General features: G+C 65.9%; 2 protein-coding genes across 2 annotated transcripts; both read right to left on the reverse strand.

The window, feature by feature from the left end:
• Window positions 1–154: 154 nt before the first annotated feature.
• LOC142826898 (forkhead box protein H1-like) lies at window positions 155–12,291 on the reverse strand. The gene is made up of 3 exons (XM_075919938.1): window positions 11,479–12,291; window positions 5,894–5,998; window positions 155–4,519 (listed from the first exon to the last, which is right to left on the reverse strand). Exons 1-3 carry the CDS (start codon window positions 11,674–11,676, stop codon window positions 3,464–3,466), a joined length of 1,359 nt encoding a protein of 452 aa, XP_075776053.1. The 5' UTR covers window positions 11,677–12,291; the 3' UTR covers window positions 155–3,463.
• Window positions 12,292–20,062: 7,771 nt separating this feature from the next.
• LOC142826897 (uncharacterized) lies at window positions 20,063–26,073 on the reverse strand. The gene is made up of 3 exons (XM_075919935.1): window positions 25,784–26,073; window positions 24,067–25,148; window positions 20,063–21,152 (listed from the first exon to the last, which is right to left on the reverse strand). Exons 1-3 carry the CDS (start codon window positions 26,004–26,006, stop codon window positions 20,670–20,672), a joined length of 1,788 nt encoding a protein of 595 aa, XP_075776050.1. The 5' UTR covers window positions 26,007–26,073; the 3' UTR covers window positions 20,063–20,669.
• Between the last annotated feature and the right edge of the window lie 1,526 nt (window positions 26,074–27,599).

The raw sequence follows: 27,599 nt of genomic DNA on the forward strand, positions 1-27,599 counted from the left end.
GGGGTGTCTGGTCCAGGGACTGTGGGTTTGCTTTGTTGGCGGGGGGGGGGGGAGAGGGAGAGTGAACCTACAATTGGCCCGACGTGGAAGGGGCTCCTCAGTGCTTGTGAGCCCCCCCCCCCGGCTGGATCTCAGCCCCCATCTCTGGGCCCCTGCCCTAGTCCAGTGCCTGGGGTGAGGGAGCCCAAGGGAGGGAGGGGAGCTCCCTGAACCAGGCCCTGGGGGGTGGGGCTGAATGGTGGGTTGGGGGGGTTCATTCCTGACGGGGGGCACCTCGTGACAGAACTCCAGGGTCAGTGGAGCGTGTGCAACCCCCTTTCCCACAGCTATGGGGCCTGCTACCCAGCCCACCCCCACACCAGTGCACAACGGGGCAGATTCCAAGCCCTAGTGTCCCCAAAGTCTCTAAAAGTCAGTTTCTAGCCCTCCTGGTTTGTATTTCACAAACCAGCCCCTCTCTCTGTGAGCGGTAACCAGCAGTGATGGTTGCAGGCAACCTGGGGCCCGTCTCAGCCTGTTCACTCTGAAACATACTGATGGCAGTTCTAAGGGGAAAACAGCCTGTGCTACAGGGTGCTGCCACTGACACAGCTACCTGCCAGCTCTGGCTCTCAGACGTTTTAAGTGGGGGGTGTCCCTCATTGTCCCCACAATCCAGTGGCTTCCCCCCGAGCGTAGGGATGGGCTTGGAGTTGTGCCAGGGGGTGTGAGCTTCCTCGCCAGCATGAGGAACATCCTCCGGCTCGTTCAAAGGGAAGTTCAGTTGCCCTGATGCAGCCCAGCTGCCAGGCCCTTCCAGCGTGGCCTATTGCTCTCCCCACCGCCAAGCTCAGCGGAAGCCCGGGCCGCTCAGGCCTCAGCTCGGAGCCCGGCGGGCGGCGCACAGACCTGCAGCCAATTCACCAGGGACAGGTACGTGGATAGGACTTTATTGGAGAGGCGCAGGGTGCCACGCGCAGGCCAGCACCCAGCAGAAGACCCGGGCCTGTAGGCGCTTAGCGAGCGGAGACCAGGCACGGCTGGATGGCAGAGGCCTGGCAGGAGAAGGGCCCCGGCTTCCTTCAGAGACGGGCAGGACCCGAGTCGACCTGGGGGGACCCCTGAGCATCCCTGGCCTGTTCGCGCCTGTCGCCCCCTGCAGGCCCTGCAGTGCCAGAGCAGGCGGGGAGGCCACGGGGTTGGGGAATGCCTCACCCACAGGGCTCGCTCCTGCCACCCCCACGCTCATTCCAGGGTGGGAACCGCAGCGCGCCATGTGACCCAGGCGTCCAACCGGCACACGCCTGCCCAGCTCAACTCTCCAATCAGAGGCTGGCAAACACAGGGCTAAGGCACGTAGGGCGGGTCCCACTGGCTCCGTCCTGGGTCCATCTAACCCAGCATCCCCCCTGCCGGGGTCACCACCAGCCCCTCGGGACGGGGCAAGACCCCGGGACCCCAGTGGGCCTGGCAGGGCAGTTCTGACCCACTCTACAACTCTGCTGATTCAGCCATGATCTGCCGGCTGGGACGCGCATCCTCGGTGCGGCCGGCTAAACGCTGCGTGCAGCCAGCCCGCGCCCCGCGCCCCAGGGAAAAGCAGCATTTCCTCGTGACCATGGCCCCCGGCTACCAAGGCCAAAAGGGGCCAGTGTGATCGCCTGGCCTGCCTCGGGACCAGCCAGTTCCTCCGAATTAATTCCTCGGAGCAGAGCCTTTAGCAACCAGCCAGTCGGCACTCGAATGCAGCCCGCTATGGCAAAGCCCCCGTGGCCACTGGCAGCTTGTTCTGGGCGAGGCCCTCGGCCGTACATCCAGTCTGAGCGACTAGAACGGCGTCCTCTGATTTCCCTTCCCTCGCCGGACAGCGCGGGTTTGAACTCATCAACAGCGAAGCGATGTGGTGTGCCAGTTGCAGCAGGGGGTTCAATTATTTAGAAAGCCACCACGGGTGTGAGAGGGTGGGTGGCCCAGTGGTTAGAGCACTGGCTTCGGGTTTGCTGGCAGGGGTTCAGGTCTCTGGTCTACCACAGACCTTCCCTGCATGACTTAGCCGTGTTGTGCCTCAGTTTCCCATCCTGAAAGTGAGGCTAACAGGTCTGCTTGGCCTCTAGGGGGAGTTGTGAGGCTAATTGTGTGTGTCCCAGGTGCAGGATGGGTTTTGTTACGTACACCAAGAGGGGGATGGTGCGCGACGCATCACCTCCATGGTGGTGCACATAATAAAATTCATTCTGTACATGGACAGTCTGTGGTGGGGCCGGGCAGAGCGGTTCAGTGTGAGGTTTGGGGGGGATGAGGGCTGGGGATGCAGGCTCTGGGGTGGGGGTGAGGGGTTTAGGAAGTGGGAAGGGGCTCAGGGCTGGGGCTGTGCAGGATCTGGGGTGGGGCTGAGGGAGGGGTTTGGGGTACAGGCTCCCCCAGGAGAGAGGGATCCCCCAGGCCTCTCACCACAGCGGCTCTGGGCCCGGTGAGGGGCCGGCCGTGGCAGATCTGGTGAGGCTGAGGTGGGGAGGGGCACCCCTCCCCCAGCTACAGCAGATCCAGGCTGCTGGGGGGGTGGGGGAGAACTTTGAGAAGGCCCCGCTGGGTCCGGCTGAGAGGGAGCCCAGACCGCGACAGGGCCAGAAGCCACAAAACAGAACCTCCGGCTTCAGTGAAAGGGTTCTGGAAAACTCTGGGCACTGAAGTGGGGGAGATCCCCTAAGGCACATGAGGGTGTGGGCAGCAAGGGATGATGCCCGGGGAAAGAGACTTACTACTGCTGCTGGCGGAAGCTCTCCATTAGCGTCAGTGCCAGGGGGCAGCTAGTCAAGAAGGAGGGAGTGGGGTACAATCAATGCCAACCCCCAGGGGGCGCGGGAAGCTGCCGTCTGTCTCACCCCCCGGCATCTCCCGCCAGCTTTGGCTGAGAGCGGTCGGGTTGGACTTGGTACCTGGTATTTTGATGACTGAACTACAAAACCAGCCTTCGTGCCGCCCCGTGTCCCACTTGGTATCCAGTCCTGCCTTCACATTCCCCCCCCCAGCCTGCAGAACTGGGGGGGAGGGGGGAAATATGGGGGACCCGGATCAGGAGCCCCTCGACTGCAGCACCCGCTGTCCCGTGGGGCAGGTGGGGGGGCACGTGTCTGCCGACTGGGCGTGGAAGGGAGAGGGTCCTCTGCCCACCGGCCTCGCAGCACGGCCTCGGGCGTCCCCAGGACCAGCTGTGCATGACGTCTCAGTGCTGCCTGGGGTGGATCCTGGCCCCCCAGATGGGGGGCAGAGATTCCCACAGGAGCTGCCCGGCTCAGCCACGGAGGCCCCATGTCAATGGCACGTGCGTCTTCCTCCCGCAGAGCAGCCAGGTACCCCGCTGGCTGCCATGGGAGGAGGCGCAGCCCCTGGGGTGGAGTGTTGCATGCTGGGATTTGTAGTCCCAGAGACCACAGTGGGGCAGAACCGGTGGGGGCAAGGCTGCCGAGGCCCTGGGCTGGGCCCGTCACAGGGAGTGGTAGTGGGCCAGCGCCACGCCGCCAGGCAACACCGCCGGGTGCAGAATGTCTCCTGGATGGCTCACCCACACGTCGTACACACTCTTGTTGGGGGGCATGCCCGGCACCGTGTGGTCCAGGTCCATGGAGAGGCAAGGAAGCCGGGGGCCCTGCTGCCGGGGGACCCCTGAGGAGCCTGGCCTCAGGTCCCAGTACACCGGGCTGCCATAGCTGGGGGGTCTGTAACTGTAGAAGGGCAGGCCTGGCATGGGGGGGAGGGCAAAGAACGGGGGGCCGCTGGGGGGAGCCACGACATTGGGGGCCACGCACTTGGTGTAGGAGGTGGGGAGCTGCTCCCAGCACGGCCGGGGGAGCAGGGTGGGCGACGGAGCCGGGGTGCAGCCTCCGGAGCTGTCGGAGTCCGAGCTGGATGCGCTGCTCTGGCGGGTGGCCAGCAGCCGGGGCCGCTTGGCCGGGGCGCGCGCCTGCCTCGGCCGCCGGCCGCCGGGGCCCCTCTCGTCGGACGACACGGAGCTGAGGGTGCAGATGCTGCTGGAGGAGGAGGAGAACGACCGCGGCGCAGCCAAGGGGCAGGCCGGTCGCCAGGGCAGCACCGGGGGCCCGGAGGAGAGGCGGAAGATGGGGACCGGGCCCCACATGCTGAGGGGAAGCGACTCTCCCGCTGGCTGGCTGGGAGGGGGCTGCACAGGCTGGGCCTGGGCCCTGGCCTCCTGGGGCTTCCCGGACAGACCCACCTCCTGGAAGTCACTGAGGAGGGAGTCGATGGTGAAGGAGCTGCCGGGCCTGGCCCCCTCGCCGGGCGGGTAGCCGCTCTCCTCGTCGTCGGAGCTGGCGTCGGCAGTGCCCTGCGGCTGGCGCTGTGCCCCCTGGCGGCCATAGGGCCACCCGTGCAGGACGAAGGGGGCCAGGTCGCTGGCGAAGGAGGCCGCCTCCTGGCGGGAGATGGCCGTGTTCTGCAGCTTCAGGGCCTCCGGCGGGATGCGGCTCACGTCCACCGTCCAGAAATTCCCCTTGGCCTGGGGCTTGGCGGGGTCCTTCAGCAGCTGCCGGGCACAGAGCGAGATGGGCTCAGCGAGGGAATTGGCGCCCTGCCCTGGACAGTGCTTCCCTGTGGGTCAGGCCTGGCCACGTCACCCTCAGCGCCTCGCGCTTCGCCAGGCTGCCCCTCTTAGCCCCCCCCGCCTTGCCCAGCATCCGGACAGTCCATCGCCTGCCCCCGAAGCTGAGTCATAGATTTTAAGGTCAGAAGGGACCATTATGATCATCTAGTCTGACCCCCTGCACAGTGCAGGCCACAGAATCTCACCCACCCCCCTAGAATAATCCTCTCACCTATATCTCAGATATTGAACCCTTCAAATACTTTGAAGACCCCAAGATGCAGAGAATCCTCCAGCTGTGATCTGTGCCCCATGCTACAGAGGAAGGCAAAAAACCTCCAGGGCCTCTGCCAATCTACCCTGGAGGAAAGTTTCTTCCCGACCCCAAATATGGCGATCAGCTGAACCCTGAGCATGTGGGCAAGACTCACCAGCCAGACACCCAGAAAGTTCTCTAGTAACTCCTATCAGCCCTCCCTTGACCTATTTCCCACTGATAATGAAGGGTCAATTAGTTACCAAGATCATGTTATCTCATCAAACCATCCCCTTCATAAACCCATCGGCTACGTCTAGACTGGCATGATTTTCCGCAAATGCTTTTAACAGAAAAGTTTTCCGTTAAAAGCATTTGCGGAAAAGAGCGTCTAGATTGGCACAGATGCTTTTCCCCAAAAGCACTTTTGTGCAAAAGCGTCCGTGCCAATCTAGATGCACTTTTGTGGAAAAAAGCCCCGATCGCCATTTTCGCAATCGGGGCTTTTTTGTGCAAAACAAATCTGAGCTGTCTACACTGGCCCTTTTGCACAAAAGCTTTTGCCCAAACCGGAGCAGCATAGTATTTCCGCAAGAAGCACTGATTTCTTACATGAGATCGTCAGTGTTCTTGCGGAAATTCAAGCGGCCAGTGTAGACAGCTGGCAAGTTTTTCCGTAAAATCAGCTGCTTTTGCGGAAAAACTTGCCAGTCTAGACACAGCCATCTAGTTTAATCTTGAAGCCAGCTAGATCTTTTGCCCCCACTACTTCCCTTGGAAGGCCGTTCCAGAACCTCACTCCTCTAATGGTTAGAAACCTTTGTCTAATCTCAAGTCTAAACTTCCTACTAGCCAGCTTATATCCATTTGTTCTTGTGTCCACATTGGTATTAAGCTTAAATAATTCCTCTCCCTCCCTGGTATTTATCCCTCTAATATATTTACTCCTTACTCCCTTTGACTCCCCTCCCGTCCCTTTGCTGTGGGACCCAGCCCGTCGGCTCTCCGGAGTCCCCCTGGAGTCAGTCGTCCCCCCATTGCCAGCCCGCCCCCTCACGCACCTTGGAGAAGCAGCTGTTGGAGGACAGGTTGTGGCGGATGGAGTCCTTCCAGCCCTGGTAGCCCTCGGAGAAGAAGGGGAAGAGGGCGCCGATCTCCTGGATGATCTGAAACCGAGACGGGCGGTGAGAGACCCTGGCTGGGCCCCGTGGGATTGCTCTGTTAGGCTGTTCCAGCCAGCTGGCTTGGGTACCACCTCGCTGGGACTTGTAGATGGGGGTGGGCCAGCTTTTGTGCCCCCCGCGACAAGGGAGCCAGGTGGGCCCCTCACACTGTGGGGGCACAAATTGGGGAGGCTCATCGTGACCATCCAGGCTGGCCCCTCGTGTCACGCGGACGCCCGCCCCCCGCTCGCTGCCAGAGCAGTGCTGGTCGAAACGCAGCCCGCCCGGCTTCCACGCCCCAAGGGCCAGTTCCCCTCGCTGCTCAACATGTTCCGCCTTATTTCCTGTCTGAGTTCCTGCCTGTCCATAGACCTGCCTCTGCTAGACGGCAGAGCCGGCCACTGAATACCTGCTCCCCCTGCCCTCCCTGGCCTCAAGTCTCCCTTTCACCGTCTCTGTTAAGCTCAATAGATCGCGCTCCCTGCCTGTATCCCTGCCAGGCCCGGATTCTAATGCTGGAGCCGTTCTCCGATCGCCTCTCTGGCCAGCGTGGCACCTTCCTCCACAGTGGGCACCAGAGCTGGACGCAGGGTCCCTGCAGCGGTCGCACCAGGGCCAAGCAGAGATGGGAAATCGCCCTTCTGCTCCTACTCGAGATTCCCCTCTGCCTGTCCCAGGTCTTCCGGCTACACCGAGAGCTCCTATTTAGATTATCCACAACCCCCAAACCCTTTCCAGGCTCCCTGCATCCCCGAGTCCTCCCTCCGTGTGCCTAGCTGTACACATTACTATGTAGCTGTCCGACAGCGTGTTGTGTGCTTGTGCCCAGTGTACCAAGCTCTCGAGATCCCTGTGTATATCGAGATTTGGATTTGTAAAGAACAAATCATGTCAAACCAATCTGATAGCTTTCCTTGATAGGATAACGAGTCTTGTGGATAAGGGAGAAGTGGTGGATGTCATATACCTAGACTTTAGTAAGGCATTTGATATGGTCTCTCATGATATTCTTATCAATAAACTAGGTAAATACAACTTAGATGGGGTTACTATAACGGGGTGCATAACTGGCTGGATAACCATACTCAGAGAGTAGTTATTAATGGTTCACAATCCTGCTGGAAAGGCATAACAAGTGGGGTTCCTCGGGGGTCTGTTTTGGGACTGGTTCTGTTCAATATCTTCATCAACGATTTAGATATCAGCATAGAGAGTACGCTTATTAAATTTGCAGATGATACCAAGCTCAGAGGGGTTGTGACTGCTCTGGAGGACAGGGTCTAATTCAAAATGACCTGGACAAATTGGAGAAATGGTCAGAGGTAAATAGGATGAAGTTTAATAAGGACAAATGCAAAGTGCTCCACTTAGGAAGGAACAATCAGTTTCACACACACAGAATGGGAAGCGACAGTCTGGGAAGGAGTACGGTAGAAAGGGATCTAGGGGTTAGAGTGGACCACAAGTTGAATATGAGTCAGCAGTGTGATGCTGTTGCAAAGAAAGCAAACATGATTCTGGGATGTATTAACAGGTGTGTTGTGAGCAAGACACGAGAAGTCATTCTTCCGCTCTACTCTATGCTGGTTAGGCCTCCGTTGGGAGTATTGTGTCCAGTTCTGGGCACCGCATTTCAAGAAAGATGTGGAGAAATTGGAGAGGGTCTGGAGAAGAGCAACGAGAATGATTAAAGGTCTAGAGAACATGACCTATGAGGGAAGACTGAAGGAATTGGGTTTGTTTAGTTTAGAAAAGAGAAGATTGAGGGGGGACATGATAGCCATTTTCAGATATCTAAAAGGGTGTCATAAGGAGGAGGGAGAAAACTTGTTCATCTTGGCCTCTGAGGACAGGACAAGAAGCAATGGGCTTAAACTGCAGCAAGGGAGGTTTAGGTTGGACATTAGGAAAAAGTTCCTAATTGTCAGGGTGGTGAAACACTGGAATAAATTGCCCATGGAGGTTGTGGAATCTCCATCTCTGGAGATATTTAAGAGTAGGTTAGATAAATGTCTATCAGGGATGGTCTAGACAGTACTGGGTCCTGCCATGAGGGCAGGGGACTGGACTCGATGACCTCTCGAGGTCCCTTCCAGTCCTAGTATTCTATGATTCTATGATCAGCCTCTTCCTTATACACCCCTCCCCTGATTGCTGGGTCACCTGAACACACTGCCAAGGAAGAGTTTAGGTTTTCACTGATCCAAAATTTTAGGTAGCATCGGGCCAAGAGCCCGACCCAGCTGGGCCTCTCTAGAAACTCCCCATTGACAGTTACATGCTCAGTGGCCTCCATTTGGCAGCTCTCGATCCATGTCACGTGCACCGGTTCATTTCGGATCTTCCCCGTGGTTTAAGCAAAACATCCTGCGGTACCAAGTCAAATGCCCAGAAGTCCAAGTCCTGGGTGCCAACACTATTCCTTCAACCACACTTAGAATCTCATTAGGAAAAGAGATGAGATGGGTTTGCCAGGCTCTCTCTGCCCTTAAACTGTGCTGACTGGCATTATTATATCACCCTCCCTTAGTTCGTTATTAATCAAGTCCTGTTTCAGCCACTTCCTTATCTTGCCTGGGACTGATAACAGATGAAAGGCCCTTAATTACCAGAATCATGCTGTTTATCCTTTCTAAATAGTGCCAGCACCTCAGGTTTCTTCCTGTCTTCTGGAACCTCCATGTTGTACCAAGACTTACTGAAGCTCAACACAGTGCCCAAGCCAGCTCTTTTAAAACTCTTGGATGTAATTATCCAGACTAGCAGATGTAAAAATATCTAACTTGCCTGGCTGCTGTTTGACACTGGGAGAACAGAGGAATGGATGGAGGGTTACAACCCTCCAAATGGATGGTCTGTTTTGGTCAATTTCAGGGTCAGAGCGTTTTTAAAATGGTAAATTTCATAGTGGCGGCTACTGAAATCCAAAATGTGGCGGTGTTGCAATTGTGGGGTCCTGGCCCAAAAAGGAGCTCGGGGGCAGGGTCTTAAGGTTACTACAGGGGGCTTGCAGTACCGTTATCCCCTTACTTCTGCACAGTTGCTGGTAGCAGCTAGGCTTTCACAGCTGGGCAGGCAGAGCGTGTGTGTGGGGGGGCGGGGTGGCTGCTGGCCAGGAACCCAGCTCTGAAGGCAGTGCCACCACCAGTCTAAATTCCCATTGAGCCCCGTGCGGGGGGCAGAGACCCCTCCCCAAGCCCTGAAACTGCTGGGTCCAGGCAGGAGAAGCTGCTTCCTGCCAGCCCCAGCACAGAGCTGCTCCAGGTGGGGTGGGGGGCCCTCCCCCGCAGGCTCAGCAAGAAAGCTACAGCAGTAGCTCCATGCGGGGGCCAGGAGGGAGGCAGCCAGCAGGATCCTGGGCCTCTGTGCTAGGGATGTTAAAGTGTCCTCAGTTGCACGTTCCCCCAGGCAGCAAGGGTGGGGGGGGGAGGAAACGGCAGCCTGCCCCCAACAAGCAGCGTGGGGAGGGGAAAGCAGGAGCCAGCGAGCTTTTAAGCCAGCTCCCGCGTGCCCCCTGCGTGTAAACATGTAAAAAGCAGCGGTTACACATTTACACAAGTAAACGTATTTTCCCTGCCCCGCTCTGCACACAGCCCCAGGGCAGGCAAACACCAGGCCACCTGCGTGGCCCCGCTGGCCAGGAACCACCCAGGTAAGTCCCGAGTCCCAACCCCCTGCCCCACTCTGAATCTCCCAAATGAGACCCCCCTCCTGTACCCTAACACCTTCATCCCTGGTCCCACCCACCAGCCTGGAGCCCCATTCCACACGCAGAACCCCAGGGCCCCCTTCCCACCCTCTGAATGGTGTTGCACGCCCCCTCGTGTCGCACGTCCCTCCACACTGGTGCACATCACCCCCCCCCCCTCGGCGGTGGGGGTTAGAGGGCACACTGCCGTGGGCCTGGGCAGGGGGTACGCAGCCAGGCAGGCTGCTGGGGGTGCCCTGATGCCTCCTGCTGGCTCCCTGAGCAGGGACTGGTCAGAACAGTGTCTCGGGGCTGGGACTCCCCCCTGCAGCCTACGGAGCCTGGCCGGCCAGTCCAGGGGGGATGGGAGCCCCTCCCCTCAGCACTGGTCCCCAGGATCTCAAAGCCCCCCCATTAACGCTGCTGCATCCCACGCCCACGTGGGACCCTGGGGTGGGGGGGAAGGGATGACAGCGGAGCTCAACATATGAGCCCAGCCCCCCCCCCCCCATCCCCGGCCGATCTGGGTGGAGCTCATTGGCTGGCTCGTCCAGGCCCCTCCCCCCCACCAGGCTGTATCGGCAGCTCTGGGGTCCATACACGGCAGCTGCAGGCAGGGCTGCGTGCCCCTAGCGGGAGCAGGAGCCGCCCACAGGCTGCAGCGGGGCTTGGGACCAGGCACCTGCGTTCTGGTCCTACCGCCTGGGAGCCGCGGGCCGGTCCGTGCCTCAGTTTCCCCCGCTTGGCTCGGTGTTTGCAGAGGCCTGCGAGCTGCTGGGCCCGGCAGCGCTACAGCCGGGGGGACCCTCCTCGCTCCCCCTCCCCCACTAATCCCCCGGCTCAGCTGAGCTCCTGAATCCCCCCCCCCCCGCTGCTCCTAATCTGCTTCCCCGGCCGACCCCTGACCCGGCTATTGACACGAGATAGCGCGGGCGGGGGAGCAGCTGGAGCCGATCCGGCCCCCCGCGGGGGTCTGTCGCCTGGCCCGGGCCCGTCCTAGCGCAGCTAGCGCCGCTCCGCGCCCTGCCCCGGGGCCCCGCCCGGCCCGTGGGGTCCCCGCGCCCAGCACCCAGCCTGGGGCTGCCCCGCAAGGCGGGCAGCCCCCAGCGCCCCTTGGCCGCCTGCTCCTCGCTCCTGGCGGGGGGGGGGGACTGGGGGATGGAGGGAGCACGCGGGGGACGTGCCTGGTGGGGGGATGGAGGAGGAAAGGGGAGACACGGGGGGGGGCATGTGCATGGCGGGGGTGGCACTGGGGGTGTGTGCCTGGCGGGGGGAAGGGGGATGGAGGGGGCACTGGGGGGATGTGCCTGGCGGGGGGACACTGGGGGGGGGGTGCCTGGCGGGGGGAAGGGAGATGGAGGGGGCACGGGGGAGGATACGCCTGGCGGGGGGAGCACTGGGGGGATGTGCCTGGCGGGGGGAAGGGGGATGGAGGGGGCACCGGGGGATGCGCCTGGCGGGGGGGCACCGGGGGGTACGCCTGGCGGGGGGACACTGGGGGGATGTGCCTGGCGGGAGGAAGGGGGATGGAGGGGGCACCGGGGGGTACGCCTGGCGGGGGGGCACCGGGGGGTACGCCTGGCGGGGGGGGCACTGGGGGGATGTGCCTGGCGGGGGGAAGGGGGATGGAGGGGGCACCGGGGGGATGCGCCTGGCGGGGGGGCACCGGGGGGTACGCCTGGCGGGGGGGGCACCGGGGGGGAGATCCAGCAGCTCAGACTCACTGAGCCCCAAGTTCCCCCGAGCGCCCCGGGGGACCCTCCCCAGCCCGGGTCCAGGCCCTGCCCGCCCCTACCTGGGCCAGCTTGAGGCGGCGGCCGGGCGCGGCGCGGATGACCAGGGCGATCATGGCCAGGTAGGTGTAGGGCGGCTTGCGGTGCCGGTTGTATCGCTTCTTCTTCTTCTTCCTGCCCCGCCGGCCCGGGTCCTGGGGCGCGGCTCCATCCCGCTCCGGGCTCCCCGCGGCCCCCTCCTCGCGCGCTGGCTGGGGCATGGCCGGGCCCGGAGGGGCTGGGGCGGTCCGGGAGGGAGGCGGCGACTCCCCTGCTCCGGCTCCTCCAGGCCTTTATCTGGCTGCTCCGCACCCCGGCCCGCCAGACGGCTGGCACCAGGGGGAGGCGCGGGGGAGGGCCCGGGGCGGACAATTAGCAGGTTGCTGTTAAGCGGAGCCTGGGGGAGGTTAAGGGCTGGGAGGGGAGACCCCAGGCCCAGCTGGGGGCAGGAGGGGAGAACCTGCCCCCTTCCCACAGCCCCTCCTGGCCTGCCCCTGGACCCCTACCCGGCAGGGCAGCGCCTCTGCCAGGACCTGCCCTGTGGAGCCGAATTCAGAACATCCCTGGACACCCCTGGCCGGAGCCTGAATCCCATGGGTCTGGCCTGGGTCAGGGGCTCGGGGGCTGGCCCCTTCTCCCAAGTCCCAGGCAGACTCCCTCCCCAGAAGGCCTGGGAGCTGGGGTCTTGCCCACTTCCTGGGGAAACTGAGTCCCCTGCAGCCCCAGGACTCCAAGCCCCAAGCAAAGGCCCCAGGAGGAGCCCGGTTTGCAGGGCTTGAGGTGGAAATGTGGGGCCCAGGCTGGGCAGGGGCTGGGGATGCTCAGGGCTGGGGTCTTGTGAGACTCCTGCACATGCAGCTGCATCTCCGGCGGGGCTGGGAGACCTCCAGGGACCCTCCAGCCAGCTGCCCAGAGGGCACGAGGGGGCTCAGGAGCCGGCGCCTGTCTGCCCAGGCTACATCTAGACTGCAGGCTTCTTCCGGAAAAAGAGATCTTCCGAAAAACCGTCTTCTGAGAGCGTCCCCACGGCCAAAGCGCATGGCTAGAGCGACCTGCTTTTCCACAGGGCGCGTGCGCACCTGGCCGCTCTAGGTGCCAGCTGTGATGCTGTGGGCGGAGTGGCAGGCTGGAGTTACAGAGCCGGGGCTGGCTGGAGGCTAGGTTAGACCTGAGGCCGCTGTGCCTGGGCCGAGGGGGACCAGGCGTCCCCAGTTTGTAGGGACCGTTCCAATATTCGAGGCTTCTGTAGGCACCGTGCCCCTCCCCCCTCCCCGGGATTTTCACACTTGCCATCCCCTCGCCTTGCTGCTCTAGCCTGCCGGGCACTGGGGTGACGTAATGCGCAGCCCCATCCCTGCAAGCCAGGCCGTGGCTCGGCGCCTCGGCTGCGCGCTTTTCACGGGGCTGCGCTCTCGCCTGCAGGGACCCGGCTGTGCGGAGGGCAGGCCTGGGTGCCCCTGGCAGCGGGGCCAAGCGGTGGCTTCCTTGGGCGGCTGCTTAAGGGAAACCCGTAGGGAGCCCAGGAGTTGTGGGGCCAGGCTTGCCTTGGAGGCCTCTTCCAGGCCTGATAGTCTGGGGCTTCCAGCTGTCGCACGGGACCCCCGTGACCCAGCATGGTGCTGCAGGGGTTGTGCTCAAGGAGCGGGGGAGCTCTGCCAGCAGTCAGTGCTGACCACAGTGGGGCACTAGGGGGCACTGGGTGGCGGGGAATGGGGCAGGGGCCCGGCAGGGGGCGCTGGACTGCAGGGAGGCAGTGGGGGCACCATGTGGTGGGGAGGCAGGTGGGGGCCCAGCAGCCTTGCTGGGGAGCCCTGGCAGGGGAAGCGGTGACGTGGGGATCCGCTCACCTGGGCTGGCAGCCTGGGGGGCACAGGGGGCTCCAGGACTCCAGGGTTCGGTTCCCCGACTCGGTGGCTGGCCTGGGCTCTGTCTCTTCCCCTCTGTGGCCGGCCCATAATGATCTGTCCCCCTCCCCCCACAGTGCGAGGGGCGGGATTGGGCTGAACCCAGACTGGGTACTGGGGGGGCACCCAGTGGAGGGTGAAGATCCACCCTGGTAAACTGGAACCCCGGGGCCCCTATGGTCCCAGCCCGGAGCCCGTGGGCTAGACCTGCCCGATGTGCAGAGAGATGGGTGCACAGATTCCCCCCCAGGAATTGGCTGGGGGGAGGGAGCTGCTCCCTGTGGCTGACAGCATGGCTGGGGCTGTGCGGGGGCGGGGGGCCAGAGAGAGAGGAGCTGATGTGTGGGGGCCTGATAGGTGGGATGAGTTGGGGGAGGGTCAGGCCTGGATCTCAGAGCCTGGGACAGGACCTGGAGTGGGGGGTGGGAGACTGGGGCTATAGGTGGGAGTAGTGGGTGGGGCCCCGGGCTATAGGCAGCAGTAGTGAGCGGGGTGGAGCTATGGCTGGCAGTAGTGGATGGTCGGGGCTATGGCTGGCAGTAGTGGGTGGGGCTATCGGTGGCAGTAGTGGATGGGCGGAGCTATAGGTGGCAGTAGAGGGTGGAGCTATGGATGGCAGTAGTGGATGGGCGGGGCTATGGGTGGCAATAGTGGGTGTGGCTATAGGCGGCAGTGGTGGGCGGGACAGTCTATGAGTGGCAGTGGTGGGCGGGACAGGCTATGGGTGGCAGTGGTGGGCGGGACAGTCTATGAGTGGCAGTGGTGGGCGGGACAGGCTATGGGTGGCAGTGGTGGGCGGGGCTATGAGTGGCAGTGGTGGGCGGGACAGGCTATGAGTGGCAGTGGTGGGCGGGACAGGCTATGGGTGGCAGTGGTGGGCGGGGCTATGGGCGGCAGTGGTGGGCGGGACAGGCTATGAGTGGCAGTGGTGGGCGGGGCTATGAGTGGCAGTGGTGGGTGGGACAGGCTATGAGTGGCAGTGGTGGGCGGGGCTATGGGCGGCAGTGGTGGGCGGGACAGGCTATGAGTGGCAGTGGTGGGCGGGGCTATGAGTGGCAGTGGTGGGTGGGACAGGCTATGAGTGGCAGTGGTGGATGGAGCTATGAGTGGCAGGGGTGGGCGGGGCAGGCTATGAGTGGCAGTGGTGGGCGGGACAGGCTATGAGTGGCAGTGGTGGGTGGGGCTATGAGTGGCAGTGGTGGGCGGGGCTATGGGCGGCAGTGGTGGGCGGGACAGGCTATGAGTGGCAGTGGTGGGCGGGACAGGCTATGAGTGTCAGTGGTGGGCGGGGCTATGAGTGTCAGTGGTGGGTGGGGCAGGCTATGAGTGGCAGTGGTGGGCGGGACAGGCTATGAGTGGCAGTGGTGGGCGGGGCTATGAGTGGCAGTGGTGGGCGGGACAGGCTATGAGTGGCAGTGGTGGGCGGGGCTATGAGTGGCAGTGGTGGGCGGGACAGGCTATGAGTGGCAGTGGTGGGCGGGGCAGGCTATGAGTGGCAGTGGTGGGCGGGACAGGCTATGAGTGGCAGTGGTGGGCGGGGCTATGAGTGGCAGTGGTGGGCGGGACAGGCTATGAGTGGCAGTGGTGGGCGGGGCTATGAGTGGCAGTGGAAGGCGGGGCAGGCTATGAGTGGCAGTGGTGGGCAGGGCTATGGGCGGCAGTGGTGGGCGGGGCAGGCTATGAGTGGCAGTGGACCAGGTGGGGGCAGGGCCTGGCGGGGGCGGCTGTGGCCGGGATGGGCCCTGGCTGCCCTGGGCCAGGTGGGGGCAGGGCCTGGCGGGCGGGCGGGGGCGGCTGTGGCCGGGATGGGCCCTGGCTGCCCTGGGCCAGGTGGGGGCAGGGCCTGGCGGGCGGGCGGGGACGGGGGCGGCTGTGGCCGGGATGGGCCCTGGCTGCCCTGGGCCAGGTGGGGGCAGGGCCTGGCGGGCGGGCGGGGACGGGGGCGGCTGTGGCCGGGATGGGCCCTGGCTGCCCTGGAGCCCTACCCGCTGGCCCCCCCCCACGCCCGCCCGTGGTCCCCGGTCCTGGCTGCTCCCCCTTTGCCCTTCTGACCCCGGAGCTGGTGCTGGAGCATTTGGCCCCTCCCCGGCAGGCTGCCCCCCCGCAGGGCCTGGGTCCATCGCCCTGCCCAGCCCAGGCCGGAGCTGCCTTTGTCGGCTGCTGATTGAGCCCAGCAGGGGCTCCCAGCCCCATTGTGGTGCGAGATCAGGGAGGGTGAGAGCTGGGGAAGGCTTGTTGGGGGGCGGCTCCACTGGCCCGTCCCGGCCTGGGCCCTGGGGCCATCGCCTGGGCCGGGGACGTGGTTCTGGCTCTGTGGCCGGGCCGCCCGGCTGCGGGAGGAGATGGAGCAGCACCAGCCGCAGTCAGGCCCAGAGCAGAGACGGGTCATGCCTGCCCCTCAGTCCCGACCCGCAGCCCTGGGCTCCCCCCAGCCCTGCCGGTGCCCCTCACACCCGACCCGCAGCCCTGCCAGCCCAGCCCTGGGCTCCCCCCAGCCCTGCCGGTGCCCCTCACGCCCGACCCACAGCCCTGGGCTCTCCACCAGCCCTGCCGGTGCCCCTCACACCCGACCCGCAGCCCTGGGCTCCCCCCAGCCCTGCCGGTGCCCCTCACACCCGACCCGCAGCCCTGGGCTCCCCCCCAGCCCTGCCAGCCCAGCCCCTCACACCCGACCCACAGCCCCTCACACCCGACCCGCAGCCCCTCACACCCGACCCGCAGCCCTGCCAGCCCAGCCCTGGGCTCCCCCCAGCCCTGCCGGTGCCCCTCACGCCCGACCCGCAGCCCTGGGCTCCCCCCCAGCCCTGCCAGCCCAGCCCCTCACACCCGACCCACAGCCCCTCACACCCGACCCGCAGCCCCTCACACTCGACCCGCAGCCCTGCCGGCCCAGCCCTGGGCTCCCCCCAGCCCTGCTGGTGCCCCTCACACCCGACCCGCAGCCCTGGGCTCCCCCCCAGCCCTGCCGGTGCCCCTCACACCCGACCCGCAGCCCTGGGCTCCCCCCAGCCCTGCCGGTGCCCCTCACACCCGACCCGCAGCCCTGGGCTCCCCCCAGCCCTGCCGGTGCCCCTCACACCCGACCCGCAGCCCTGGGCTCCCCCCCAGCCCTGCTGGTGCCCCTCACACCCGACCCACAGCCCTGGGCTCCCCCCAGCCCTGCCGGTGCCCCTCACACCCGACCCGCAGCCCTGCTGGCCCAGCCCTGGGCTCCCCCCAGCCCTGCCAGTGCCCCTCACACCCGACCCGCAGCCCTGGGCTCCCCCCAGCCCTGCCAGTGCCCCTCACACCCGACCCGCAGCCCTGGGCTCCCCCCCAGCCCTGCCGGTGCCCCTCACACCCGACCCCCAGCCCTGGGCTCCCCCCCAGCCCTGCCGGTGCCCCTCACACCCGACCCCCAGCCCTGGGCTCCCCCCCAGCCCTGCCGGTGCCCCTCACACCCGACCCCCAGCCCTGGGCTCCCCCCCAGCCCTGCCGGTGCCCCTCACACCCGACCCGCAGCCCTGGGCTCCCCCCCAGCCCTGCCGGTGCCCCTCACACCCGACCCGCAGCCCTGGGCTCCCCCCCAGCCCTGCCGGTGCCCCTCAGTCCCGACCCGCAGCCCTGCCAGCCCAGCCCTGGGCTCCCCCCAGCCCTGCCGGTGCCCCTCACTCCCGACCCGCAGCCCTGGGCTCCCCCCAGCCCTGCCGGTGCCCCTCACACCCGACCCGCAGCCCTGCCAGCCCAGCCCTGGGCTCCCCCCAGCCCTGCCGGTGCCCCTGGGGGAGGGGTGTGAAAACTGCCACCCCGAGAGTCCCAGGGACCAGGACCTCCCCCGCCCCCGGGGGGGCATGAAAGTCTTGGGGTCCCTCCCGCTGACGCCGTCACTCGGGGGTGGGCACTGCGAGTTTGCATCACGAGCCATGAGCAAAACTGTGTCTGTCTGTCTGTGCGTGGTGCCCCTCTCGCTGCAGGGGGTGAGCCGGGTGTCTGTCTGTCTGTCTGTGTGTGGTGCCCCTCTCACTGCAGGGGGTGAGCCGGGTGTCTGTCTGTCTGTCTGTCTGTGCGTGGTGCCCGTCTCACTGCAGGGGGTGAGCCGGGTGTCTGTCTGTCTGTCTGTGCGTGGTGCCCCTCTCGCTGCAGGGGGCTGAGCTGGGTGTCTGTCTGTCTGTCTGTCTGCGCGTGGTGCCCCTCTCGCTGCAGGGGCTGAGCTGGGTGTCTGTCTGTCTGTCTGTCTGCGCGTGGTGCCTGTCTCGCTGCAGGGGGTGAGCCAGGTGTCTGTCTGTCTGTGCGTGGTGCCCCTCTCGCTGCAGGGGGCTGAGCTGGGTGTCTGTCTGTCTGTCTGCGCGTGGTGCCTGTCTCGCTGCAGGGGGTGAGCCGGGTGTCTGTCTGTCTGTGCGTGGTGCCCCTCTCGCTGCAGGGGGCTGAGCTGGGTGTCTGTCTGTCTGTCTGTCTGCGCGTGGTGCCCCTCTCGCTGCAGGGGGCGGAGCTGGGTGTGTGTCTGTCTGTCTGTCTGTGCGTGGTGCCCCTCTCGCTGCAGGGGCTAAGCCAGGTGTCTGTCTGTCTGTCTGTGCGTGGTGCCTGTCTCGCTGCAGGGGGTGAGCCGGGTGTCTGTCTGTCTGTCTGTGCGTGGTGCCCCTCTCGCTGCAGGGGGCTGAGCTGGGTGTCTGTCTGTCTGTCTGTCTGCGCGTGGTGCCTGTCTCGCTGCAGGGGGTGAGCCAGGTGTCTGTCTGTCTGTCTGTCTGCGCGTGGTGCCCCTCTCGCTGCAGGGGCTGAGCTGGGTGTCTGTCTGTCTGTCTGTCTGTCTGTGCGTGGTGCCCCTCTCGCTGCAGGGGGCGGAGCTGGGTGTCTGTCTGTCTGTCTGTCTGCGCGTGGTGCCCCTCTCGCTGCAGGGGGCGGAGCTGGGTGTCTGTCTGTCTGTCTGTCTGTGCGTGGTGCCCCTCTCGCTGCAGGGGGTGAGCCAGGTGTCTGTCTGTCTGTCTGTCTGCGCGTGGTGCCCCTCTCGCTGCAGGGGCTGAGCTGGGTGTCTGTCTGTCTGTCTGTCTGCGCGTGGTGCCTGTCTCGCTGCAGGGGGTGAGCCAGGTGTCTGTCTGTCTGTCTGTCTGTGCGTGGTGCCCCTCTCGCTGAGGGGCTGAGCTGGGTGTCTGTCTGTCTGTCTGTCTGCGTGTGGTGCCTGTCTCGCTGCAGGGGGTGAGCCAGGTGTCTGTCTGTCTGTCTGTCTGTGCGTGGTGCCCCTCTCGCTGCAGGGGGTGAGCCGGGTGTCTGTCTGTCTGTCTGTGCGTGGTGCCCCTCTCGCTGCAGGGGGCTGAGCTGGGTGTCTGTCTGTCTGTCTGTCTGCGCGTGGTGCCTGTCTCGCTGCAGGGGGTGAGCCAGGTGTCTGTCTGTCTGTCTGTCTGCGCGTGGTGCCCCTCTCGCTGCAGGGGCTGAGCTGGGTGTCTGTCTGTCTGTCTGTCTGTGCGTGGTGCCCCTCTCGCTGCAGGGGGCGGAGCTGGGTGTCTGTCTGTCTGTCTGTCTGTGCGTGGTGCCCCTCTCGCTGCAGGGGGTGAGCCAGGTGTCTGTCTGTCTGTCTGTCTGCGCGTGGTGCCCCTCTCGCTGCAGGGGCTGAGCTGGGTGTCTGTCTGTCTGTCTGTCTGCGCGTGGTGCCTGTCTCGCTGCAGGGGGTGAGCCAGGTGTCTGTCTGTCTGTCTGTCTGTGCGTGGTGCCCCTCTCGCTGCAGGGGCTGAGCTGGGTGTCTGTCTGTCTGTCTGTCTGCGCGTGGTGCCTGTCTCGCTGCAGGGGGTGAGCCAGGTGTCTGTCTGTCTGTCTGTCTGTGCGTGGTGCCCCTCTCGCTGCAGGGGCTGAGCTGGGTGTCTGTCTGTCTGTCTGTCTGCGTGTGGTGCCCCTCTCGCTGCAGGGGCTGAGCTGGGTGTCTGTCTGTCTGTCTGTCTGTGCGTGGTGTCCCTCTCGCTGCAGGGGGCGGAGCTGGGTGTCTGTCTGTCTGTCTGTCTGTGCGTGGTGTCCCTCTCGCTGCAGGGGGCTGAGCTGGGTGTCTGTCTGTCTGTCTGTCTGTGCGTGGTGTCCCTCTCGCTGCAGGGGGCTGAGCTGGGTGTCTGTCTGTCTGTCTGTCTGCGTGTGGTGCCCCTCTCGCTGCAGGGGCTGAGCTGGGTGTCTGTCTGTCTGTCTGTCTGCGTGTGGTGCCCCTCTCGCTGCAGGGGCTGAGCTGGGTGTCTGTCTGTCTGTCTGTCTGCGTGTGGTGCCCCTCTCGCTGCAGGGGCTGAGCTGGGTGTCTGTCTGTCTGTGCGTGGTGCCCCTCTCGCTGCAGGGGGCGGAGCTGGGTGTCTGTCTGTCTGTCTGTCTGCGCGTGGTGCCCCTCTCGCTGCAGGGGGCGGAGCTGGGTGTCTGTCTGTCTGTCTGTGCGTGGTGTCCCTCTCGCTGCAGGGGCTGAGCTGGGTGTCTGTCTGTCTGTCTGTGTGTGCGTGGTGCCCCTCTCGCTGCAGGGGGCGGAGCTGGGTGTCTGTCTGTCTGTCTGTGCGTGGTGCCCCTCTCGCTGCAGGGGGCGGAGCTGGGTGTCTGTCTGTCTGTCTGTGCGTGGTGTCCCTCTCGCTGCAGGGGCTGAGCTGGGTGTCTGTCTGTCTGTCTGCGCGTGGTGCCCCTCTCGCTGCAGGGGGCTGAGCTGGGTGTCTGTCTGTCTGTCTGTCTGTGTGTGCGTGGTGCCCCTCTCGCTGCAGGGGGCGGAGCTGTCCGCCTGTGTGCAGGGTGGCCGGGTGTTGGGGACTCTGCCTGTCGTGTCCATGGCTCGGGGGTCCCTGAGCTTGGTGGGGGGGGGGACAGAGCCGGGGGCTTTGCTCCTTGCTGGTTCCCCCGCCCAGCCTCCAGAAGGAGACACAGGGCGACCTCTAGTGGTGCAACAGTGTATTGGTCCCGGCCCTGTGCCGGGCTCCCCTTGCTCCGTGGAACCTCCCCTTTTGCCCCAGGGGCTGCCACCCGTGGGGGAACCTCAGAAAGCCCCCGGGGGCATGGCAAGGAGGCCAGCCGGCTGCTGCACACACACTGCCCTGCCTGGCACGGCCTGGCATTCCTGGGGCAGCCCGTGGCCCGGTCGCCCCAGACGTGGGTGTTCTCTGCAGCCCCGCCCGCCCGGGGGCCGTGGTCTCTCAAGCTCCGGGCGCTCTGAGCTGCTCCCCGCCCCCGGCTGGTGCCCCCTTCTCCCCGGTTGCTCGGGCAGAGGGTCCGTGGGCACCATGGGCCCTGCAGCCCGGCTCAGCCTGCCTTTGCCCGTCCAGGCGCCCCACATGTCGGCCCTGCTCGTCCCCTCAGGCCTGGGGCCGCCTGCTCCCCCGCAGGTCACAGGGCTAGCGATGGCCGCCGAGTTTCTCCACAGAGCTTGGCCTCTTCTTCTTCTTGGTGACGTCTCCCTTCTGCCGGGAGCCCTGGGGCCTCCCCTTGGTCAGAGCCTCTGGCCGGGGGGCCTCTCGCCAGCGCTCCCCGGAGAGCGAGCGGGGTGGCCTGGAACCGCTCTGAGGCTGCCGAGCCCGGGCCCCCCGGTGCCCCTTTGTGGCCCCCGCCCTGGCTCGTGCGTCCAGCTCCCTCTGCCGGGCTGCCTGCAACAGCTGCTCCTGGACGGCTCTCTTGGCCTCCCGGCGGGACCGTCTCTCGAAGGCCTCCACTATCCTCTGCACGCGGCTCTCGGCCTGCAGCTGGGCCGCGGCACCGGGCTGGGCTGTGCGGGCGTGGGCCCCTCTCCGCCGGCCTGGGGCTGCCCCGGGGCTGCCTTGCTGGGGCTCGCAGAAGAGGCAGGAGCAGACGCCCCGCGGGACGGTCGCCGCGCTCGGCTCCTGGTGGCCAAGGCAGAGAGACGGGGCAGGCAGCGCCGTGAGTGGGCAGCGCCGAGCCCCGGGCGCCAGGCGGGGGGGAGTCAGTCCAGCCGCCAGCAACAGCCTCTTCACCATGACGGAACCAACCAATGGCCCATCTCCACTGGCGTCCCCCCCCCCGGGACCAGGACAGACCATGGCCCATCTCCACTGGCATCCCCCCCCCCCCCGGGACCAGGACAGACCATGGTCCATCTCCACTGGCATCCCCCCCCCCCCGGGACCAGGACAGACCATGGCCCATCTCCACTGGCATCCCCCCCCCCCCGGGACCAGGACAGACCATGGCCCATCTCCGCTGGCGTCCCCCCTCCAGGGCCAGGACAGACCATGGCCCATCTCCACTGGCGTCCCCCCCCCCCGGGACCAGGACAGACCATGGCCCATCTCCACTGGCGTCCCCCCCCCCCGGGACCAGGACAGACCATGGTCCATCTCCACTGGCGTCCCCCCCCCCAGGGCCAGGACAGACCATGGCCCATCTCCACTGGCGTCCCCCCCCCGGGACCAGGACAGACCATGGTCCATCTCCACTGGCGTCCCCCCCCCCGGGACCAGGACAGACCATGGCCCATCTCCACTGGCGTCCCCCCCCCCAGGGCCAGGACAGACCATGGCCCATCTCCACTGGCGTCCCCCCCCCGGGACCAGGACAGACCATGGCCCATCTCCACTGGCGTCCCCCCCCGGGACCAGGACAGACCATGGCCCATCTCCACTGGCGTCCCCCCCCCGGGACCAGGACAGACCATGGCCCATCTCCACTGGCATCCCCCCCCCCCCCGGGACCAGGACAGACCATGGTCCATCTCCACTGGCGTCCCCCCCCCGGGACCAGGACAGACCATGGTCCATCTCCACTGGCGTCCCCCCCCCGGGACCAGGACAGACCATGGTCCATCTCCACTGGCGTCCCCCCCCCGGGACCAGGACAGACCATGGCCCATCTCCACTGGCATCCCCCCCCCCCCGGGACCAGGACAGACCATGGTCCATCTCCACTGGCATCCCCCCCCCCCCCCCCCGGGACCAGGACAGACCATGGTCCATCTCCACTGGCATCCCCCCCCCCCCCCCGGGACCAGGACAGACCATGGTCCATCTCCACTGGCGTCCCCCCCCCGGGACCAGGACAGACCATGGCCCATCTCCACTGGCGTCCCCCCCCGGGACCAGGACAGACCATGGTCCATCTCCACTGGCGTGTCCCCCCCGGGACCAGGACAGACCATGGTCCATCTCCACTGGCGTCCCCCCCCCGGGACCAGGACAGACCATGGTCCATCTCCACTGGCGTCCCCCCCCCGGGACCAGGACAGACCATGGTCCATCTCCACTGGCGTCCCCCCCCCCAGGGCCAGGACAGACCATGGTCCATCTCCACTGGCGTCCCCCCCCCGGGACCAGGACAGACCATGGTCCATCTCCACTGGCGTGTCCCCCCCGGGACCAGGACAGACCATGGTCCATCTCCACTGGCGTCCCCCCCCCCCCCCGGGACCAGGACAGACCATGGCCCATCTCCACTGGCGTCCCCCCCCCCGGGACCAGGACAGACCATGGTCCATCTCCACTGGCGTCCCCCCCCCCCCGGGACCAGGACAGACCATGGCCCATCTCCACTGGTGTCCCCCCCCCCCCCGGGACCAGGACAGACCATGGTCCATCTCCACTGGCGTCCCCCCGTCTCCCCCCCCGACCAGGACAGACCATGGTCCATCTTCACTGGCGTCCCCCCGTCCCTCCCCCGACCAGGACAGACCATGGTCCATCTCCACTGGCGTCCCCCCCCCCCCCGTGGGCCAGGACAGACCATGGTCCATCTCCACTGGCGTCCCCCCCCCGGGACCAGGACAGACCATGGTCCATCTCCACTGGCGTCCCCCCCCCCCCCGTGGGCCAGGACAGACCATGGTCCATCTCCACTGGCGTCCCCCCCCCCCCCGTGGGCCAGGACAGACCATGGTCCATCTCCGCTGGCGTCCCCCCGTCCCCCCCCGACCAGGACAGACCATGGTCCATCTCCACTGGCGTCCCCCCGTCCCCCCCCCGACCAGGACAGACCATGGTCCATCTCCACTGGCGTCCCCCCGTCCCCCCCCGACCAGGACAGACCATGGTCCATCTTCACTGGCGTCCCCCCGTCCCCGCCCCCCGACCAGGACAGACCATGGTCCCTCTGCTGGGGTTTCCATCTGGATCCCGCCCTAGCAGGACAACCCAGTAGGCCGTCAGCCCCGGAGCCTGTCTCACATGCCCAGTGCTCTGGGCAAGCTGGGCCTTTGCAGGCCTGTGCCCGTGGGCGACCCCTTGCCCCAAGCCCGGGGCAGAGACCTGGCAGCTCCGCTGGGACGCCGGCTCCCAAAGGGTCACTCTAGAGAGGAAAGTGCCTGACCCCTCCCCCAGTGCGAGCTCCCCCCAAGCCGTGGGTCCTGCCCAAGCTGGTGCCACTTGCCCCCCTGGCTGTCAAGGGCGGCTCCCTACGGCCCCAGTGCGGGAGCAGGTGCCCTCGGATGGGCAATAACGGGGAGCCAGGGCTGCCTCCTGCTCCACCTGCCCCGGGCACTGCCGGGCAGAGCCGTGTCTATGACACGGGGACACGCCAGCCGGCTCCCGGTCGGCCACGTGCCCCCGGTCCAGGCTCCCGGTCGGTCCCCCTGTGGCTGCCAGACGAGCCCTCCCCTAACCCTGCTGGGGCTTTTGGGAGGGGAACCAAGGCTGATGGAGGTGGCTGGTCACCGCAGCGCCTGGGCTGGATTGATCCCCAGGGGCGAGGGGCTGGCCCCAGGGCTAGCGCCCCGCCCTGCCGCATGGGCTGTCCCACGGCTGCAGATCAGAGCCACCCCCCGCGCACGGGCCAGCCCCCCGGCCGTACCTGGTGGTGCGTGGCGTTTCCTGCGTCCGACTTCCCCCTCCTGCCGCCGTGGGCTGCTTGGGGCTCCGCCGGCTGCTTGCAGCTCCGCAGGTCCCCGTCCCCCTCCCGCCTTCTCCAGGCCCCCTCCTCTTTCCTGTCCAAGGTCCTGTAGCTGTCGCAGGGGTAGAACCAGCTGGGGGCAGCCGGGCTGGGGGCCCTGAGGGGCTCTGGCCCCGGGCAAAGCAAAGGCTCCTGGGGGGCAGATTGCTCCAGCCATTTCTGGACCTGGCAGAGCCTCTGGTGGAGCTGCCTGTGGGAGGACAGCGCTGAGCGGGCCCTCCGGCGAGGGGCGCCCTCCTCCTCCCGCGGGCCCCAGCTGTTCTCGTAGGTGGCTCTCTCCCCAGGCCAGGCCTGCTGACTCTGGTTGAACTGCTGGCAGGCCATGCAGCTCTGCAGATGAGCGATTACGCAGCGGGGCAGGATCTGGGGCGGCCCCCCGGCGTCCAGGCAGGGTGAGCTGCACCCCAGCCCTGCGACGGGCCCGGCCCCAGGCTGGCCCAGCCCCAGGCTCCGAGTGCAGGCTGAGGGGCTGGGAACATCGCCCGGTCTGGGCAGCTGCTGGAGAACTTCCCTGCCCCTCTGTGCGGGGTGACTCCGTCTGTGCCTCCTGCCCCGGTCCTGCGGGGCCCCTCCCTGGTGCCCCGTCGGCCCCTCGCTGCTTGCGGCGGCCTCCGGGCCTGGCTCCTCGTTCTCGTAGGAGCCGGAGTCCGGGCGGGCGGGGCCGGGCGCTGGGGGGGCCTCTTCGCAGGCCTTGAGCTTCTCGTAGAAGAAGGTGTCGAGCGTCTCGGCGGCGTTGCACTCGAACACGGAGCCCCGCTCGATGCCCGTGCCCGCCGAGGAGTGCAGGTAGACGCTGGAGTACGGCTGCTGCGGGGGGGCCCTGCGGCCCGGCCCTGGGCGCCGTGGGAGTGTCTCGCGAGGGCTGTCCGCAGCCAAGGGCGGGTGCCGGAGCCCCCCGTTCTCGTAGGCGAGGGCAGGAGGCGCGCCTGGCTTCCCCATACCAGGCCAGTTCAGCTCACAGCCCCGGATGGAGTTGGACAGATCTGAAACAGCCCCAGAAAGGAAAGAGCAATTCGCAACAAGCAGCGCTGGCTGATTCCCCACCACCCACCTCTAGCACCTTCCCTGGCAGGGGAAACCGAGGCACCGGGCTCTGACACGCGCCACTTGCCCAGGGTCACACATGGGCCTGAGCCCCCGGCAAGTGGCAGGACGTGCCTTCGCTGCTTGTGCAGAGAGAGCGTGCGTGTGTGTGAGACGCAGGACCAAAGGTTTCCCCTGGGTTGGGCCCCCACTTGCCGGCTGTCCCCACTGGAAATCTGTCGGGCTGCCAGCGAGTGGAGAGGGGTCAATGGGTCTCCTTAGGCTCGCGGCAGCCCCTCTACAGCCAGGGCACTGGCTGGCGGTCAGTATCACTTCCTGCCCCAGGCACCCCCGTCTGCCCCGGATCCTGCCCCCCCAAGGGCGGCAGCAGCAGGGCGACAGGCAGGAGAGGGGGGCAGGCCTGTGGGTTCGGTGCTGGCGGAAGACCCAGCGCGGATACAGTGTGTAAAACTGACCCACGCGATTCCACGTGTGAAGCCGCGGTCGGCGGATTGGCAGGGCTCTAGGGGCCGGCCGCCCACACGCCCCTCGCGGCAGCAGCCACGGGCTCTCCCCAGCGCTCTCTGGGCCTCACCGGAGATGATGGAGGCGGTTGAGATCTGGGAGCCGGCTCCCTGGCCATCCCCCCACCAACAGCCTCTCCCTGGGGCATCGTTTATATAGTCCGGGTCGGTCTCCCAGTCGTCCGCTTCATCCTCGCAGGAAGGGAGGAGCCCGGCTCGGTCTATTCTGCCACAGGGCCCTCCTTTCCCGCAGGCGTGGGGGGCTGTGCCCCACGCTGGCCCTGCCTGGGCCATGGCCGGGGCTCCGGCAGGCCGTGGGGAAAGGCGGAGCCTGGAGCCTGTGCTGGGGGATGTCTCTGGACCCAGCTCCAGGGGCTGTGAAGTCTCCCCATTGTGATGTCAGCAGAACGCCCCTGCGAGACTCAGCCTGCAAAGCATGCTGGGGGCTGAACGCCAGCTGCGCTGCCTAACGGAGCCGGGAGCCTTCGGCACCGTGGAGAGTTGGCTCCCGAAGGCTTCGCGGCGTCAGGCTGGAAGGGGAGACCCCCTGGGGAAGCCGCGGGGGCTGCTGTCCTGAGCCAGCGAAGCGCCGACAGGCGGGCCCGAACCGGGCACCTCCGGAGCTCAGGGCAGGAGGCGCTACAGCTTGGGCTAAAAGCCAGCTGGCGCTCAGCTTAGGCGGTAGGGCAGGGGTGGGCAAGACAGCTTCCAGGGGCCGGACTCACCCGGCCTGCAGCTGCCTTGCCACTCCCCCCCCCCCCGGCCAATCGAGACCTGGGGATGGGGGAGCATGAGAAGTGTCCTGGCTCCGCCCTTTCTGTCTGAGGCCCCGCCCCTTCCAGGGCGGCCGACTGTAACAATTTGCGAAGTGGCTGCTCTTGAAAAATGCTTGCCCATCCCGGCTGCAGAGCCAGCTCATTCTCTCTCTGGAAATGGCCTGCGTGCCACCCCCGGGGACGGTGCCCCACCCCCATCAGGAGCCAGGGCTGCAGGACGGGGTGGGGGGAGGCTGCCTCGCCTTGCCGTCAGGGCCCACCCAAGCCCCAGCACAGATCGAGGGGTGCATGACCCGGGAGGGGAGGCTGCCTTGCTGTCAAGGCCAACTCCAAAGCCCCAGGACAGGAGGGTGCCAGGCTGCAGGCATCAGCGAGGTCGCCCAGAAGGGGGCGCTTTCCCTGGTGAATTTGCACGGATCCTAGTGCCTTCTTCACAGCTACAATCGGGAGCTGCCTCGGAAGCCCTGGCACGGCTCAGGGGACTCTCGATGTTCTTCTGGCCTGCTGTGCGGCGAGGCCCAGGCCTGCTCCCTGGCACCCCGTGTCCTAGGGAGGTGAGCTGCTAACCCTGGCTGCAGTGAGACACCGGTGCGGCCTCGGGGCGCTGGGCCGGCCAGCGTGCTTGGGAACGGCTTTCACAAAGCCCGGCTCGGGGACACTGGCAGGAAATGAACGGGTGAACTCGGGCAGCCGCATCAGCTCCCCTGGCCCTTCCCGGCCTGCCTCAGCCTTCCCCGCCTGGCCCGCCGCTGCCTCTCCCGGCTTTTCCTTGCTGCCCTTTCCCTTCTTGTCTCCTTTCCCCTCTGCTTTTGGGGTTCCCCCCCCCATGCCTCTTCTCCTTTTTCTGTCCAGCTCTAGAGCTGTTCCTGCTTGTCCTTCTCTGCTGCGTGTCTGTGGCTGGCTACCTGCGCTTTGGGCCACCGGTCCCCATGGCCTGCCAGCCTGCTGGAGAGCTACTCCCTGGCTATGTCTAGACTGGCATGATTTTCCGGAAATGCTTTTAACGGAAAAGTTTTCCGTTAAAAGCATTTTTGGAACAGAGCGTCTAGATTGGCACGGACGCTTTTCCGCAAAAGCACTTTTTGCGGAAAAGTGTCCGTGGCCAATCTAG

Source organism: Pelodiscus sinensis, chromosome 2 (genome assembly GCF_049634645.1).
Source record: "Pelodiscus sinensis isolate JC-2024 chromosome 2, ASM4963464v1, whole genome shotgun sequence".
Taxonomy (NCBI): domain Eukaryota; kingdom Metazoa; phylum Chordata; order Testudines; family Trionychidae; genus Pelodiscus; species Pelodiscus sinensis.

What these genes read in the sequence shown, in the direction of transcription:
- LOC142826898 (XM_075919938.1), bottom strand. Translation starts at nt 11,676, where the DNA reads ATGCCCCAGCCAGCGCGCGAGGAGGGGGCCGCGGGGAGCCCGGAGCGG. An exon ending in GCCGCCTCAAGCTGGCCCAG is followed by an intron (nt 5,999 to 11,478) that starts GTAGGGGCGGGC and finishes TCTCGGTTTCAG; the next exon opens with ATCATCCAGGAGATCGGCGC. An exon ending in CCAACAGCTGCTTCTCCAAG is followed by an intron (nt 4,520 to 5,893) that starts GTGCGTGAGGGG and finishes TGTGCCCGGCAG; the next exon opens with CTGCTGAAGGACCCCGCCAA.
- LOC142826897 (XM_075919935.1), bottom strand. Translation starts at nt 26,006, where the DNA reads ATGGCCCAGGCAGGGCCAGCGTGGGGCACAGCCCCCCACGCCTGCGGG. An exon ending in AACCGCCTCCATCATCTCCG is followed by an intron (nt 25,149 to 25,783) that starts GTGAGGCCCAGA and finishes GGGCTGTTTCAG; the next exon opens with ATCTGTCCAACTCCATCCGG. An exon ending in GAAACGCCACGCACCACCAG is followed by an intron (nt 21,153 to 24,066) that starts GTACGGCCGGGG and finishes CTTGGCCACCAG; the next exon opens with GAGCCGAGCGCGGCGACCGT.